Source organism: Hydractinia symbiolongicarpus, chromosome 12, assembly GCF_029227915.1.
Source record: "Hydractinia symbiolongicarpus strain clone_291-10 chromosome 12, HSymV2.1, whole genome shotgun sequence".
In the NCBI taxonomy this organism is placed as follows: Eukaryota; Metazoa; Cnidaria; class Hydrozoa; order Anthoathecata; family Hydractiniidae; genus Hydractinia; species Hydractinia symbiolongicarpus.
Window position 1 is genome coordinate 17,153,784 of NC_079886.1, and position 13,712 is coordinate 17,167,495.

General features: G+C 31.4%; 1 protein-coding gene across 1 annotated transcript; it reads left to right on the forward strand.

Annotated features, from left to right (window-relative positions):
• Nucleotides 1-1,140: 1,140 nt before the first annotated feature.
• LOC130622590 (tRNA wybutosine-synthesizing protein 4-like) lies at nt 1,141-13,637 on the forward strand. Its single transcript, XM_057438065.1, has 9 exons — nt 1,141-2,267; nt 3,731-3,879; nt 8,526-9,450; nt 9,615-10,121; nt 10,262-10,353; nt 10,556-10,687; nt 11,249-11,301; nt 12,606-12,738; nt 13,043-13,637. The coding sequence occupies exons 1-9, from the start codon at nt 1,619-1,621 to the stop codon at nt 13,205-13,207; spliced, it is 2,805 nt and encodes a 934-aa protein (XP_057294048.1). The 5' UTR covers nt 1,141-1,618; the 3' UTR covers nt 13,208-13,637.
• The last annotated feature ends 75 nt before the right edge of the window (nt 13,638-13,712 follow it).

A 13,712-nucleotide genomic window follows, 5' to 3' on the forward strand; every position in this document is an offset into this window, starting at 1 on the left:
AGAATGACATCAAGACGGATGCATTGCGAAGCCCCACTCTATCGCGGATCGAGAATACCGTCGCGATATGCGAAGTGCGATGTTAAACAACCTTTTTCCAGTACTGTATGGCAAGTTATGTTAATTAAAATTTAAAGCAATTTTTTTAAAAAGATCCTGATGACGATTCCTTATGAAGAACCATTTCAAGTTCCTTTTGCATATTTTATTATTATTAGTATCCATAAATAAAAATTAATATTAGTGTCTTAGTTGTTATTTCTTATTTGCCTCTTCATATCTCACATACAAACTTTGATAACTGTAACATCACAAAGTAAAAATCATCATATTCCATTCTAAGATGACAAAACACCAAGAAAATTAAAGGGAATCCAAGGTATAAAATGATGTTGGACTTATAATTATGGAGCTTAGAATTTTTTAAAAAGCTCTTTTCGTTTTCAAGATATTTACATTTAAAGAATTTTAGATTTAATTATGTTGCATAAATTATAATGTCATATTTAAAGTAATAGCAAATTTTGACATTTTTAGTCATCAGTATTTTTAGACCTTTTGAGGGATGTGCATTCAAACTTTATCAATGCATAGATATTATAAAAGTAAATTGATTAACATAAATTTTTTTGCCAAAATTACACTTGTTTGCTCGTCCCAGGCTTCTTAAATTTTTTCCAATGACCCAATAACTAGGGATATGGGACTTGATTTGCAAAAAAAAATTCCGGTGAATATGTCTTGTCTTGGTTTCTGCTTGTCACATCACAAAACAAGGTGTAATGGCAGTCGTTAAATTTCACCGTTGTGTATAATTATGGTAATTTTATTTTTAAATATCTAGAGAAATATTAAGAAGTGAATGAAATTTTCTTTCAAGGTTTTATAATATGAACTTATTCATATTCATTGTTTTGCATGGAAGGATATATACCTTCAAGGCTTAAAATCATCATCTTGCAGAAACTTTATGAATTTTCTTCAAATGTTACATATTTTTTTAGGAAACCAAGTTGTCTAAACCTAAGTATATAATTAGTTAAGGTCAAGATTTGGAAATTCAAAGGTACTTTTACAAGTTGGACTCACCTGAAAGATTTGCATGAGTAATTCTAAGTAATATATCCACTTTTTGGCGAAACTTTGTGTAACTCCAGATATAGCTTTTTAAATATTTATTTTTCTTCTTGATCAACTACCATCTTGGCTATCTTCGACCTTCTTCTTCGTTAAAATTTTTTATTCTAGCTCCAGTCTTTTGAAGTTACTGAACATTTCAATTTTTTTAGATATTTTTTGATTATTTGATATTTTTAGAAAACCAAGGTATAACTTTAATTTCTTTCAGCAAACTTCAAATCTCTGATGCCATACTGCCCAAATTCAAAATTTGTTAAACCCCCTGATTCTTAAATTTATCCTAAAGCAAGAATTAAATGAAAACTATACTTTGCTACTGCACAACTTCCCATGTATGTTATGTTTTAAATGTCTTCACAGGGCTTAACACTGAAAATCTGTATAATTTTTTCTTGTATGTAGTTTTATTATTGTAATAAGGTGGGAAAAACATTATTCATTTTACGTTTAGCAAACACCGCATGGATGAAACAAAAACATGAATTCTTATAAATCAAATTATTTACAAGCTTGCAAAGATCGAAATGTTGTGCCAAACGATGGTGTAATACGCATCATCAAAGAAAGCAATAAACTGAACTATTTAGAAAATGGTGAACCCTTTTTAAATTTTTCTGGTTGTAATTTATCAGTTTCAGACTGTCAATTGTTGTCAAAATGTTTTGCCACAGATGATCTTGTTCAAAGATATCTTTTCACAGACTGTCTGCTAAGTGAAGATGCTTGCAAAGTGACTTTAAATGCCTTTATGTTTAACAAATCGCTTACAGTATTGGACTTGAAAGGAAACAATTTAAGAAATAGTGGAGCACACCTTGTTGGTAAACTGTTAAAACGTACCATGTCTTTAACAGAGTTATATCTGGAATGGAATACTTTGGGCATGTGGGATGATGGGATTACAGCTATCGCAGAAGGATTAGCATTGAATCAATCTCTTCAGGTTTTAGATCTAAGTAATAACCAAATTTCCCATGAAGGAGGGCAAGAGATTGCATCATCTTTGAAACAGAACAGAGTTCTACGTACACTGGATATGCGATGGAATAATATTGGTGTAATTGGTGGTAGAGCATTCTTATCATCACTCAATCATAATAAATATTTGGTGAATCTTGCATTGGCTGGTAAGTATACGAGGCTGTGATTTCTTTTTTACACAAGTTTACATTGTGCACTTATTCGAAAAAATTAATTTTTGTAGCAAGGGATATATTTAAGAAATTTATTCAATTGTTACCTTTATTGTGTAGAGCTTAAAAAACTGATCAAGAAAATGTATAACGTTCATTTATTTTTTGACAAACATTTAATGAGATTTAGGGTTTAAAGATTGGTTAATGACTTCATAAACCTAGTGGTTCCGAAAAGGGTGAATTTTCCCAGGTTTGGGAATTGGACTAAAAATAGTGTCAGGTGGTCCCTACTTACCCATATAGGATATGTCCTTCTCTATTTACATTATTGTGTAACATTAAAATGGTTTTACTTTTTTTAAATGTTTGCGTTTACAGAGTTTCAAATCATTAATTATTCATAAGTTTTTCATTCATCTGTTTTAAAGGTAAACTTGTCATTTATCCTTTTGATATTCTTAATAAGAGGTAAAAAAAGAGAGTTCAAAACAACCCACCTGAATTTCAAATTAACAACTGATTTAAGATTTGAAAATATTACCCATTCAATTTTCATGTCATTGTTTATAAAGGCTGGTTCACTTTTCTGCAAGCAAAAACGCAAACACATGAAAAAGACTGTGTGAACACTTCCAAAGCAAGCATAAACGCAAGCATAAGCGTTAAGCAAGATGTCAAACATTTTTTCTACAAGAATGACTAGTTTAATCCAGAAAAATTTTTGTAGTAAGAGCTACCTTAAAAGTTTTGCCTAGGATTGCCATTTTAAATTTAGGAATAGGAATATACTGAATATACAAAGAAATTGCATTTTTCGTTTCACAACAGAAAAATCAACTAAATCAATACACTCCTTCGTAAACAAACAAGTGTAATTCCATGAACAGTGGACAAAAAATTATATACAAATCTGCAATATTATATTCCACAGGTTTTGAGACAACCCTATCTAAGTAAAGTAAGATTTACGCTAGCGATTAACCAAATAGCCTCCATGACCACAATTTTAAACAGACCCCACTAAATACATAATTAAAGAAGTGCTTATCTAGAGTATTCAACGGCAGTGAAAGCTCCACATTTTTCCCATATTTTGCAGGGAAAATGCATTCACAGCATAAAAACTAAGAAGAATCTAATTCTAAATACTTCTCCCCTGTGACTATATTGCACAACTTGAGGGATTATGCCTTTGCATGATGATAACTTCATACCAAAATAACAAGCTATAATTTTATGCTTTAAATTTGTAGTAGATTGTGGTACAGTGGTTTTAAATAATTCCTTGCAACATATATATATATATAATTTGTCCAAGGAATGAGCAAGCATTAACTCCCATCTATATACATTTTTCAGTTGTGTTTTAATGAGCACATTTTCTTACACAAAATCTGCAACCTGGAAAGCTTTCATAATGTTTACGCTATATTTAACTAAATGCTACTTTTAAGGGAACAATATACCAAGTGACACACTAAAAGCGATTGCCACTGCGATGCAAAGAAATGTCGATTACCATTCAATTTACGAGGAGCATCAGTCAATGACACGGTCTTTAAAACAAGAAATTGATCATCTTCAACATGAAAAGTCTTTGCAGGTAACATGTTATGCTTGTATTTTTAATTTGTATATTACCTTTTATTGATAATACTAGTTTTTCAACAAAGTATACAGAGAGTGAAAATTTAAGAAAATGTTGCCTTTTTAATCATATTGTGATGAAAAATGCTGGAAAAAAATATACATGTTCTTGAGAGTTGATTTCTCTAAGAGTGTAGTAAAAAAAATTTTCAATTTATTATGAGATATGTTGGAATACCATCTGAGACCAAAATGTTAAGATTCAAAATTTTTTGATGGCAGATGACCGATCGAATAGTGTTTAAAATTAGGTATCAGATGGAAATTTTGTTTTGTTTAATTTTGTTCGCCTAGGTGTATTTTCCACCTCCCCTTTGGATTATAACACTGCAAAGTCATCCAAAAGTTATGTTTTTGGCAGCCCGTATCTCTCGCTGCCATTATGGCTGCATGAAGTTTTTTTAAAATTCAATACTGCAGAACACATATTAACAGAAATTAAAATGAAAGGCAAACAAAATGCAATTGCAAAAAACATAAATTTCCATCTGACACCTAATTTTGTATCTATATTATAATACCTGTATAGTATACATTTGTTCGTCTGTCACGCAAAATGGTACCTAAAGTAGCGAGACGCACGCTACACAGATTAAAAAGAACACACAAACCCATGGATTTTCCAGGGGCCACAAACTGGTATTATCAAATTGGCGACTAAATTTAAAATTTCTTATGTCTCATGTGGTATCAAAACATAATCTCAAATTAAAGGGGCACTCCAGTGAAAAAAAGATATTTGAAAAAAATGACAAAACATAATTATGTCAGAGTAAACCTTTTAAAATCGTTAAAAATCTTTATTTGTACCTTAATCAGTTCTGTAAACATCTGATGATGAAGATTATAACTTAGAAAACATAGAATCAAATAATTCTCTTCATAAAAAAGACTTTAAAAAGCTAAAGCCACGCAGTTTCGAACCTCTTGTGTCTCACAAGGGAGAAATTAATAATGATTCAAAGTGACGACGTGTCTTTTACTGACTCAAAGTAACGTTCTTAACAAAATATTTTCTTTTTAAAGAAGTAAGAAATATATTTAATCACTTTTTTTAACATTCTTTCAAAAAACTTTATCATTTGCGTCAGTAAAAAAACTTTCTTACTTTACAAGCCAATTTATTTTTATTTCACAATTCAGCAATATTTTTCCTCTGCACGCCCTTTTTTGCGCACAAATGCAAACAAATTTTATGTAACTTTGAAATTTTCTCCATGATGGAGGACCATTCAAATGCGTGACCGAAAGATCGAATAATGTTCGGGTCGTGATAAGTTGGTAAAACGGGGGTATTAATATTGTATAAATAAAAATCATTCTTATGATTATGGTAGGTCATAAATGCGTTGCAGAAGCTACTGACTTATAAGTAGTTGTTTTGAGAAAGCTGTTTTAGAAACTGCATTATCAGCATTACATAAAGCCTTAAACAGTTACAAAGATTGAAGAAAATGGGTACATTTACCCCCTGAAAATATTCAGCATGTCCTTCCATCATAAAAGCTTCTTTTTTGAGAAACAAAGAATAGAAACTTGAGCGCTACGAAAGATACAGGTGTAACTAGAAAACTTTTTTGTCTGTGTTTGTATTGGAAATTGGTATAATGTTCTTTTATTTAATATAAAAATGTGCAAAACGTTATTTGGTTGTGTTCTGTGTATATAAGTACAAATAATGAAATGAGTAGAAATGAGAAACTTTGATCACGTTCACTAGCTGAAATGACATTTTTACAAAGTGGCAATATTTTAATATGGAAGTTTATTTCCTGGAGATCTCTTTTAAAAGAACTATCTGTGAAGTGCACTAACCAAATATAAAAACTTTGATCGTATTTTGTTTAGCCATTTTTGAGTTCTTTCTTTTTTACAGACGGAATTCTGTGAAAACTTACTTTACCCTTCTCTAATCAATTGGTACATCGAAACGCGGAGCAACTAAACATTTTTTAAAGATTTAAACGTAAATTACATACAAAAAGCGATTTAATGTAAGCCATACATAAACGTTCTCTGCACTCGCTTAAACTTTCTGCACGATGTGATGTCATATTTATATTCGGGTCGAGTCCTAAATGAAATCGCGCCTGTCTGTTTTTTTCTGAGAAAAAAATTGAATATGCGAAGGCTTGTGCTACAATTTTAAATAAGAAAAACAAGTAAGTTTTTTTTGATTTCTTATGCTTTTTTGAGTACACATATAACAAAAAAGGAAAAAGTGATTTTTACTGGAGTTCCCCTTTAATTAAAAAAAAATTACTACCAGAAAATGCCCAAGAATGCTCCACTCTTACAATATTGGCTTACAGAAGTTTTTTTATATATACAGCTTGTCTACAGATTATCTGTAGTAAAAAGAAGTTTGTCTTTGTTAAAAGAGACTGGATAATATTTTTGCCATGAGGAGTAAGATCTGCAGTCAATAGTCAATAGTGACGTTAAAAAATATATGCACCTAAATAAAGATTAGTACCAACTTGTTTGCTGATTTCTAAATATTATAATACAGATATGTCAACAACCTTTTTTATTTGTGGTTTCCATTAGGTAAGTACATTGGTAAATCAACTTGAAAAGGAGAAAGAGCTGCACGAAAACATGACAGAAACAACTCGAGACCGATTGGACCAAATGAAAGTTGCTATTGAGGATCTAAAGAAAGAAAATTTGTCCTTGCAAGGAAAGTATGAAAGCTGTGAAAAGGAACTACTGTTAAAGGAGAAGAAGATTAGCGAATTGCAAGCTTACGGAGAAGAGACTGAAGCAAGAACTAAACAACTTTCTGCAAAATACGCTAGCGAATACTCAGATTTAACTGAAGAATTGCACAAACAGCAGAAATTGAAAAAACAGGAAGATTCGGAAAAGGAGAGCCATGTGTTTGAGTTGCAAAAAACTATCAGAGAGCTAAAAGATAAGGTTGAAGATAGTTCAAGGGAATGCATGGCATTAAAAAATACAATAAAGAAAAACAAGACAGAATTTGAATCTGATAAAATAGATTATCAGGAGAGGATTTCTCGAGAGAAAGAGGAATTAAAGTCAGAAAATAGTTCCAAAATAAAATCTCTCTCTGAAAGAGTAAGCAGATATGAGAAAGATAAAGAACGATTGGATGAGGAAGTTGGAAGGTTAAAGTCCAATCTGATGTCAGAGAAACTGAGACATGAGGATGAGTTGGTCGCACAGAGAACTAAATTAAAACAAGACGAGATTTTGCAAAATAAACAGTATGAACAGCGAATTGACCTTTTGATAAACACCAAAGACGAGCTGCAAATGAAGATTAGTAAGCTTTCTGTCGAGGTTTCAGAGACTCATACGCAATATATTAGCTGTCAAAAAGATTTAGAAACGTACAAAAGACAGAATGAACAACAACAACAATTGTTAAATCAAAGAGATTTAGAATATCGTAATGAAATAAACAGATTGCGAATAGAGATTGACAACGAGAAAAGAAAAAATTCTGAATTAAATGACCAAATTCGAAAGGCTGAGAATCAGCATCAAGATTTGTTGTCACAATTACGGGAGTTAAAATCAGTAAAAGAAGCCGAAGTTTCCAAATTACAAGATATTATTAAATCAAAGGAAGATGACATAAAAAGGACTCGAGAAGATGAGCTAAGAAGAGCTGGAATGTTAGAAAATGCTTTACAGACGTACATAACAAGTACTAGGTCTGCTTATAAATAATGTTTTGCAATATGTTTATTTCATGTATCTATAGAAATCTATAGAATTTATGTACCTTTTCTTTATTTATTAAGGACATTTATGTAAAATATTGTATATATTTTTAACATCTATTTTTTGGATAAAGTAAATCTATCTTTTTTTTTTGTATCCTGATATTGTAGTAAAATACTTTATGCTTGCCAGATTTCTGCTGAATCAGAATTTGTTTTCACATAAGTTAAGGAAAAGCTGTAAGGAAAAATAATAATACAATATTTTGTTGTTTTTTATCAATTTTATGTCAGTCATAAAAAACTGGAAAATAAATATTACAAGCCCTTACAGACGGTCTCTTAAGAAGCCTTGCTGTACTTTTGCCATGATTGACATAAAACTGATAAAAGATAAGACTGTTGTGTATTTCTTGCTTTATATTTTCTTCAGGCAGGAAGATTAAAAAATAGGACAAAACTGGGTAAAGAATTTAGGAGGAATTTGATATGGATGACAATGTGTTGCAATTTACTATGAAGCCTACATATTTGTTAACTTTAATTAACCAGAAATTTCAGCAGACATTTATCTGTGGGTTGAAACTTAATTTTCTTAAAAAACTAGTTAAAAAGTTTAAACGAAATTACCAGCATGCAAATGATTCTTCTAACTCCCCATCTATTCGATACATTTTATCCAATTAAACAACCAGTCAGACCTGTGTTTTACTGATGCATCCTGCCTTGGGTTACACTATTCAGCATAGACAATAGCTATTCAAAAATTGAATAAAACTGACATTACTTTTCACTTGAAAAGTATCGAACTACTGATTAGATTTGTAGTCCTGCATTTAATATGAATTTTAATCTGAGTGGCAGTTTTATCTGTGTTAACTTGTTTTTTTTAATTTTTGTTGTTCAGAAAAAAAAGACAATGCCGAATAATAACATTAACGAGCAAGCTGTGCAGGAGACAAATGATATGAGTATATTGAGTAAAGCATCAATGTCAAATAGTGGATATTTTTATGATCCTTATTTAAAACTGTTTGCTTCCAAAGTTGTACAGAGAGCACCATTAATACATAGAGGATATTTTATCAGGGCCAAAGCGATTGACTACACCTTGAAAAGTTTTTTAGAAAATCACGAGAATTATGAGAAAGTTCAAATAGTATCGCTAGGGGCAGGGTTTGATAGCTCTTATTTTCGATTGAAAGACCAAGGTCTTTTAGATAAATGTGATTTCATTGAAGTAGATTTTCCAGATGTGGTGAAGCGTAAGCAAAATATTATAAAAAAGCAAAGTTCTTTACTTAATCTTATCGGAGATTACAAAATCATCAATGGTTGTTTGACCTCTTTAAATTACAAAATCATACCATGTGATTTGACAAAATTTCAAGACTTGGAGGCTTTTTTCATAGAACTAAATATTGATACAAGTGCTCCTACGCTGTTTTTCTCAGAAGTTGTTTTAGCGTACATTGACTATGACAAGGCAGTTGAATTGCTACTCTGGATGAAACGGAAGTTCGAAAACTGCATTACTGCTGTTTTTGAACAAATTCAACCTTACGATGCATTTGGGCAAGTGATGGTAAAGCATTTTAAAAAACTCAACTCACCCCTTCAACGAGTTCATAAACTTCTTACAGTGCAGGATCACATAGAGCTGCTCCAATCCCTTAACTATGATGTTGTTGTTGGTTTTGACATGAACTTTTTTTTCGATCAGTATCTAAATATTGGCGATAAGGTTGATATGTTTGTTCTAGAAGCTTTTGACGAATTTGAAGAATGGAGTTTGATGTGTTCGCACTATTGTCTTACCGTTGCCTTTCAAGGTATGCTATATAGTTAGACTACCTTGACATGTTTGCTTGTTTTCAGAATTTGTGCAATAGTTTTCATCTATTTTCGTGTTAAGTTGTTGTTAAAGTCGAATAGGTGATTATGGATGCATATTTTGCACTGTATATTACACAATAATTTCCGTTTCATTTTGTAGGAGTATGTGGTGATGTAGTCAGTGCCATGTTTCCATACAAAGTCAGATTGAGAGTTAACATAACTGAGGTCAACAACTTTGAAGTCTTCACAAAGAACTTGGATCAGATTCCATTGATGCGTTATGGGCATGCTTGCTCAAAAATCGCGCCTAACCAATACTTAGCATCAGGTGGTTTTGGTGTAACTCAAGATTTTTCTCATGATAAATTAAGCTCTGGTTTTATTCTTACCTTTCCTGATAACACATCAAAGATTACGAGCGACTCTCATGTAACAGTGGACACCATAGACATTGGATTCAAACACATGTATCACACATTAACGTATGTCTCAGATGGCTTGTTGTTCATATTTGGTGGAAGAGCTTCACCAAGTCGTCCTTGTAATACTTATGGTTTTTATAAACTTAAGGATTCTGTTATGACACCTGAAAATGTATACACCAATGATGGTGGAGATGAACAACCTTGTAATAGGTGGAGGCATGCTGCTGCAAAGTTTCAGAGTGAGAAATTATTCATGTTTTTTTCTTTTCTTTTTTTTGATGACGAAAACTGTGATTCTTTATTACATTGTCAATGTTATGTTATCAAGATTTTAGAATGTCTTTTTATTTGATTACATGTTATTTTTTGTTGTTATTAGATAAGATCTATATATTCGGTGGTCGATCCAACACAGAGGCAGCTCTTAATGACATTTGGAGTTTTGATTTAGATTCGAAAAAATGGAAACTGGTAATCACTTTAATTTGTTTTATGTTTGTTTTTTAGTACAGGTGTAAATAGACCTGATTGGCTTGTTACTGGGATTTTGAAACATGACTATTCTCAACAAGCATAAATTTCATATCTCAACTGTGACCTGATGATTGATTGTTATAATGCTTTATATTCTTTTAGTCAGTCTGTTTAGAATTTTTTACTGCATTATTTTTAGGAAAACACATCTCAAGTTATTTTGCCATGTTTTTCTCCTTCAATGGATGTGTGGGATGATTCCTTGCTTATTTACGGAGGAATCGCAGCACATCTAGTTACTTTTAAGTCTCTTTACCTTTTAAAAGTCAAGGTATGTAACCCAAGAGAATATTTCTCCTTTCTTATTAACATCTAATACATGTATTTTACTGCATGTTTCTAAATATTTTGTTGATTAGTAAAAGTTACGGCTTTTATGTGAGGCAAAAATACTTACGTTTAAACAAACTCGATATAGAAAGAATTCACACTGCTTCGTAGCATAGAATTCGTAATTGGTAGCGGATATTTTAAGATCTCATTAGTTAATTTTTTTAAATTTCTCGAAAAGTAAGTAAATGGCCATTAGTAAAGTTGTTATTGGATAATAATGTTGCCAAACATTCAAACATTGAGTGCCTGGTAAAGGTAAATATAAATAAAAATCATATCACAAACATATCCAAAGTCTCTCAAACTAAAAACAATTTCATCTCAACTCACTCAGATGTTTCTACTCTGTTGTGTTACCATGTAACAGCACATAAAATGGTTATGAATGTGAGTATATATGGTTAATGAGAAACGATAGCAGAAATGCCATCTTAGTCAACTTTTGATGATCTGCTGCACTTTTTCAACGGTATTAGATTTTACTTAAATGGCTTTTTAGGAAGATGTTATTGATACTAAGGAAATGAGATTTAAAGTTGCGTTACCAACAAGGTATTTATGAATTGGCATTTTGAATTTTTCTTACAAGCAGTATTGTTAAAGGAAAATAAAACACGTCTTTATGAAATTCCTCTCTAATAGTGCTAAAAAAATGAACCAGGCTATAATAAGGCTTTCCTAAGATGTTTTCTTTTTCTAAAGAATGCGCAGGCCACAAAAATTAGTTTATTATTTGTTTGTCGGCGCTTTAAAACATCTCTTCCTTTGGAGATTAATGATATTAGGATTTTTAAGATTATTGAAGCTGCTGGTTTGCAGTTAATAACTTTGAGGGCTTGGAAACAGATGGTGCCGTTAGTTAACCGTTGGTAACAGTTAGTAACCGTTTGTCAAATTATTCTGTACATTTTCTTGATGAGCGTTTCAAACTTTGCAACAGTGGGAACGGCTTACTGAATCTGAAACCTGAATTTGTACAAACAATTATAGGTTGCTCATTGCTGATGTCATAAAAATCTATTTATTTACTAAATCAAGTGAATATTGCTTGGGTCAATCTCTTAGTCTATATTATAATACCCTCAGGATGGCCACTTGTACTGGAAAGACTTGAAAGTACTTAAATATAATGATTTAATTTATAATTTGTACTGGGAATTGTACTGAAAAAAATCAAAATTGAACTAGTTCAGTATTTATCACGCAAAAAGCTACAATAACTGCTATAAACGCCACTAAATGTTAGCTTTCTGCAAATGAAAATGAAATGTGGTCTAGTGAGTAACAAACGTCAAGAGACTAAAAGACGTCATAGACATATCATCTGTAACATGTATACGTCATCCACGTGAGATATTTACTGTTGTGTTGTAATTGTTAAAACTCAATGTAGGACTTTTAAAGGTCAATTCCCCTAAATTCCAATACAACGACTCCTTTATTGGCTAACCAAAATTTTAAGAATTGAACACCTGGCAAGGTACAATTTGTTTGTAACTCATGTCAAAATAAAAGTATTTGTTGTGGAAACAAGAAAAACAATATGCAGTTGTCAGAAATCACACCTCTATGTCTCTACAATGAATTTTAATTGAGTTGCATAAATTTAACTCTGCAGATTTATATCTTTATCATTACTTTGTTGATATAAAAATTTTGCGTTATTGCGAAAACATTTTGTGTAATAGTGTATATCCCTGTTTTTTGATAAATATTGTTAGAAATTCTGTGATTTGCTACTTAAGTTGTGCAAAATGCAAACATTTCGTGTTTTTTTTTTTGTTCCAGCTGCAAGGTTTTGTATTAATAAAGTAGACAAATTCACGAATGTGTAGCTTACCACACATTTATTATAGATATTCACATTCTACACACGTCATAGATGATCAACTTTTCGTCATTGGTGGAATAGATCCTAATTGCACGTCACAACCACCAATTCTCATTATCTCATTAAAAGAGAAAACATGGAGGGCTGTTGCTTTGCCTGTGAGACAACGATTTTCTTACCTGCTTGTTAACTGTTCTTTAAGTAAATTGCGAAGAAGAAATTAATAGCATACTCCGTGATTGCTAAATATTTTTCACCGCTGAAGTTAAAAACTGCTGCCAAAATTGGCGATTTAAATTTTATATCTATTTTCCAATTATATTTTGTACGTTAATGTTCGTATATATTTATACCTATGGAAAGCCTTTTTTAATATCACATTAACTGCACTCATGACCTTAAAACTTCAGATGTTCCACTGTAGTTTGAATTATTTTTAACACGAGTCTTTTTTTTTTGCAGCAATGTAATCCATCTCGACCTTTGATGTTACACAACCACTGTAGTTTGATGCGAAGCAAAGGTGAAATTGTTGTTGTTGGAGGTGGTGGGAACTGTTTCTCGTTTGGAACACATCTGAACCAAGACTTGGCTGTTCTGGACTTGTTTGCCTTCACAGAATTATGATAATATAAATATAACAAAGACATCTACAGTAACCACCGCTTAACTCCAATACAGGATAACTCGAACTTTTCTTAACTCGAACTTTCTTAACTCGAACTTTAAATTTTTTTTAAGTCGAACCTTTTTTTAATCCTTCTGAAGGTTCGAGTTAAGCGGCGGCAACTTAGATATTTTACAACCTTAATTTTTATGTTCTATTTTGTGCTTTCGCCGAGACTAAAATGATAAATTTTTGAGTTTTTGTTGTCTAATCTGATAAATGTTTAACCTTTAACCGTAATTATGAATATAATTAATTTTTATAATTATTTTTTTTTTTTTTACTTTCACTCATATTTATCTTATTAATTAATTTGTCTTTCTCAACATGCGAGGTTGTAAAAAGTTCTGTACGTAAGATTACATTGTCAAAGCGTACTAAAAATGTTTATTTCTTGTATTTTTAAATCATACTGGATTTCAAAGCACCTTTGCCTATTTTCCGTTTTTTGCCGAAGTCATTTTT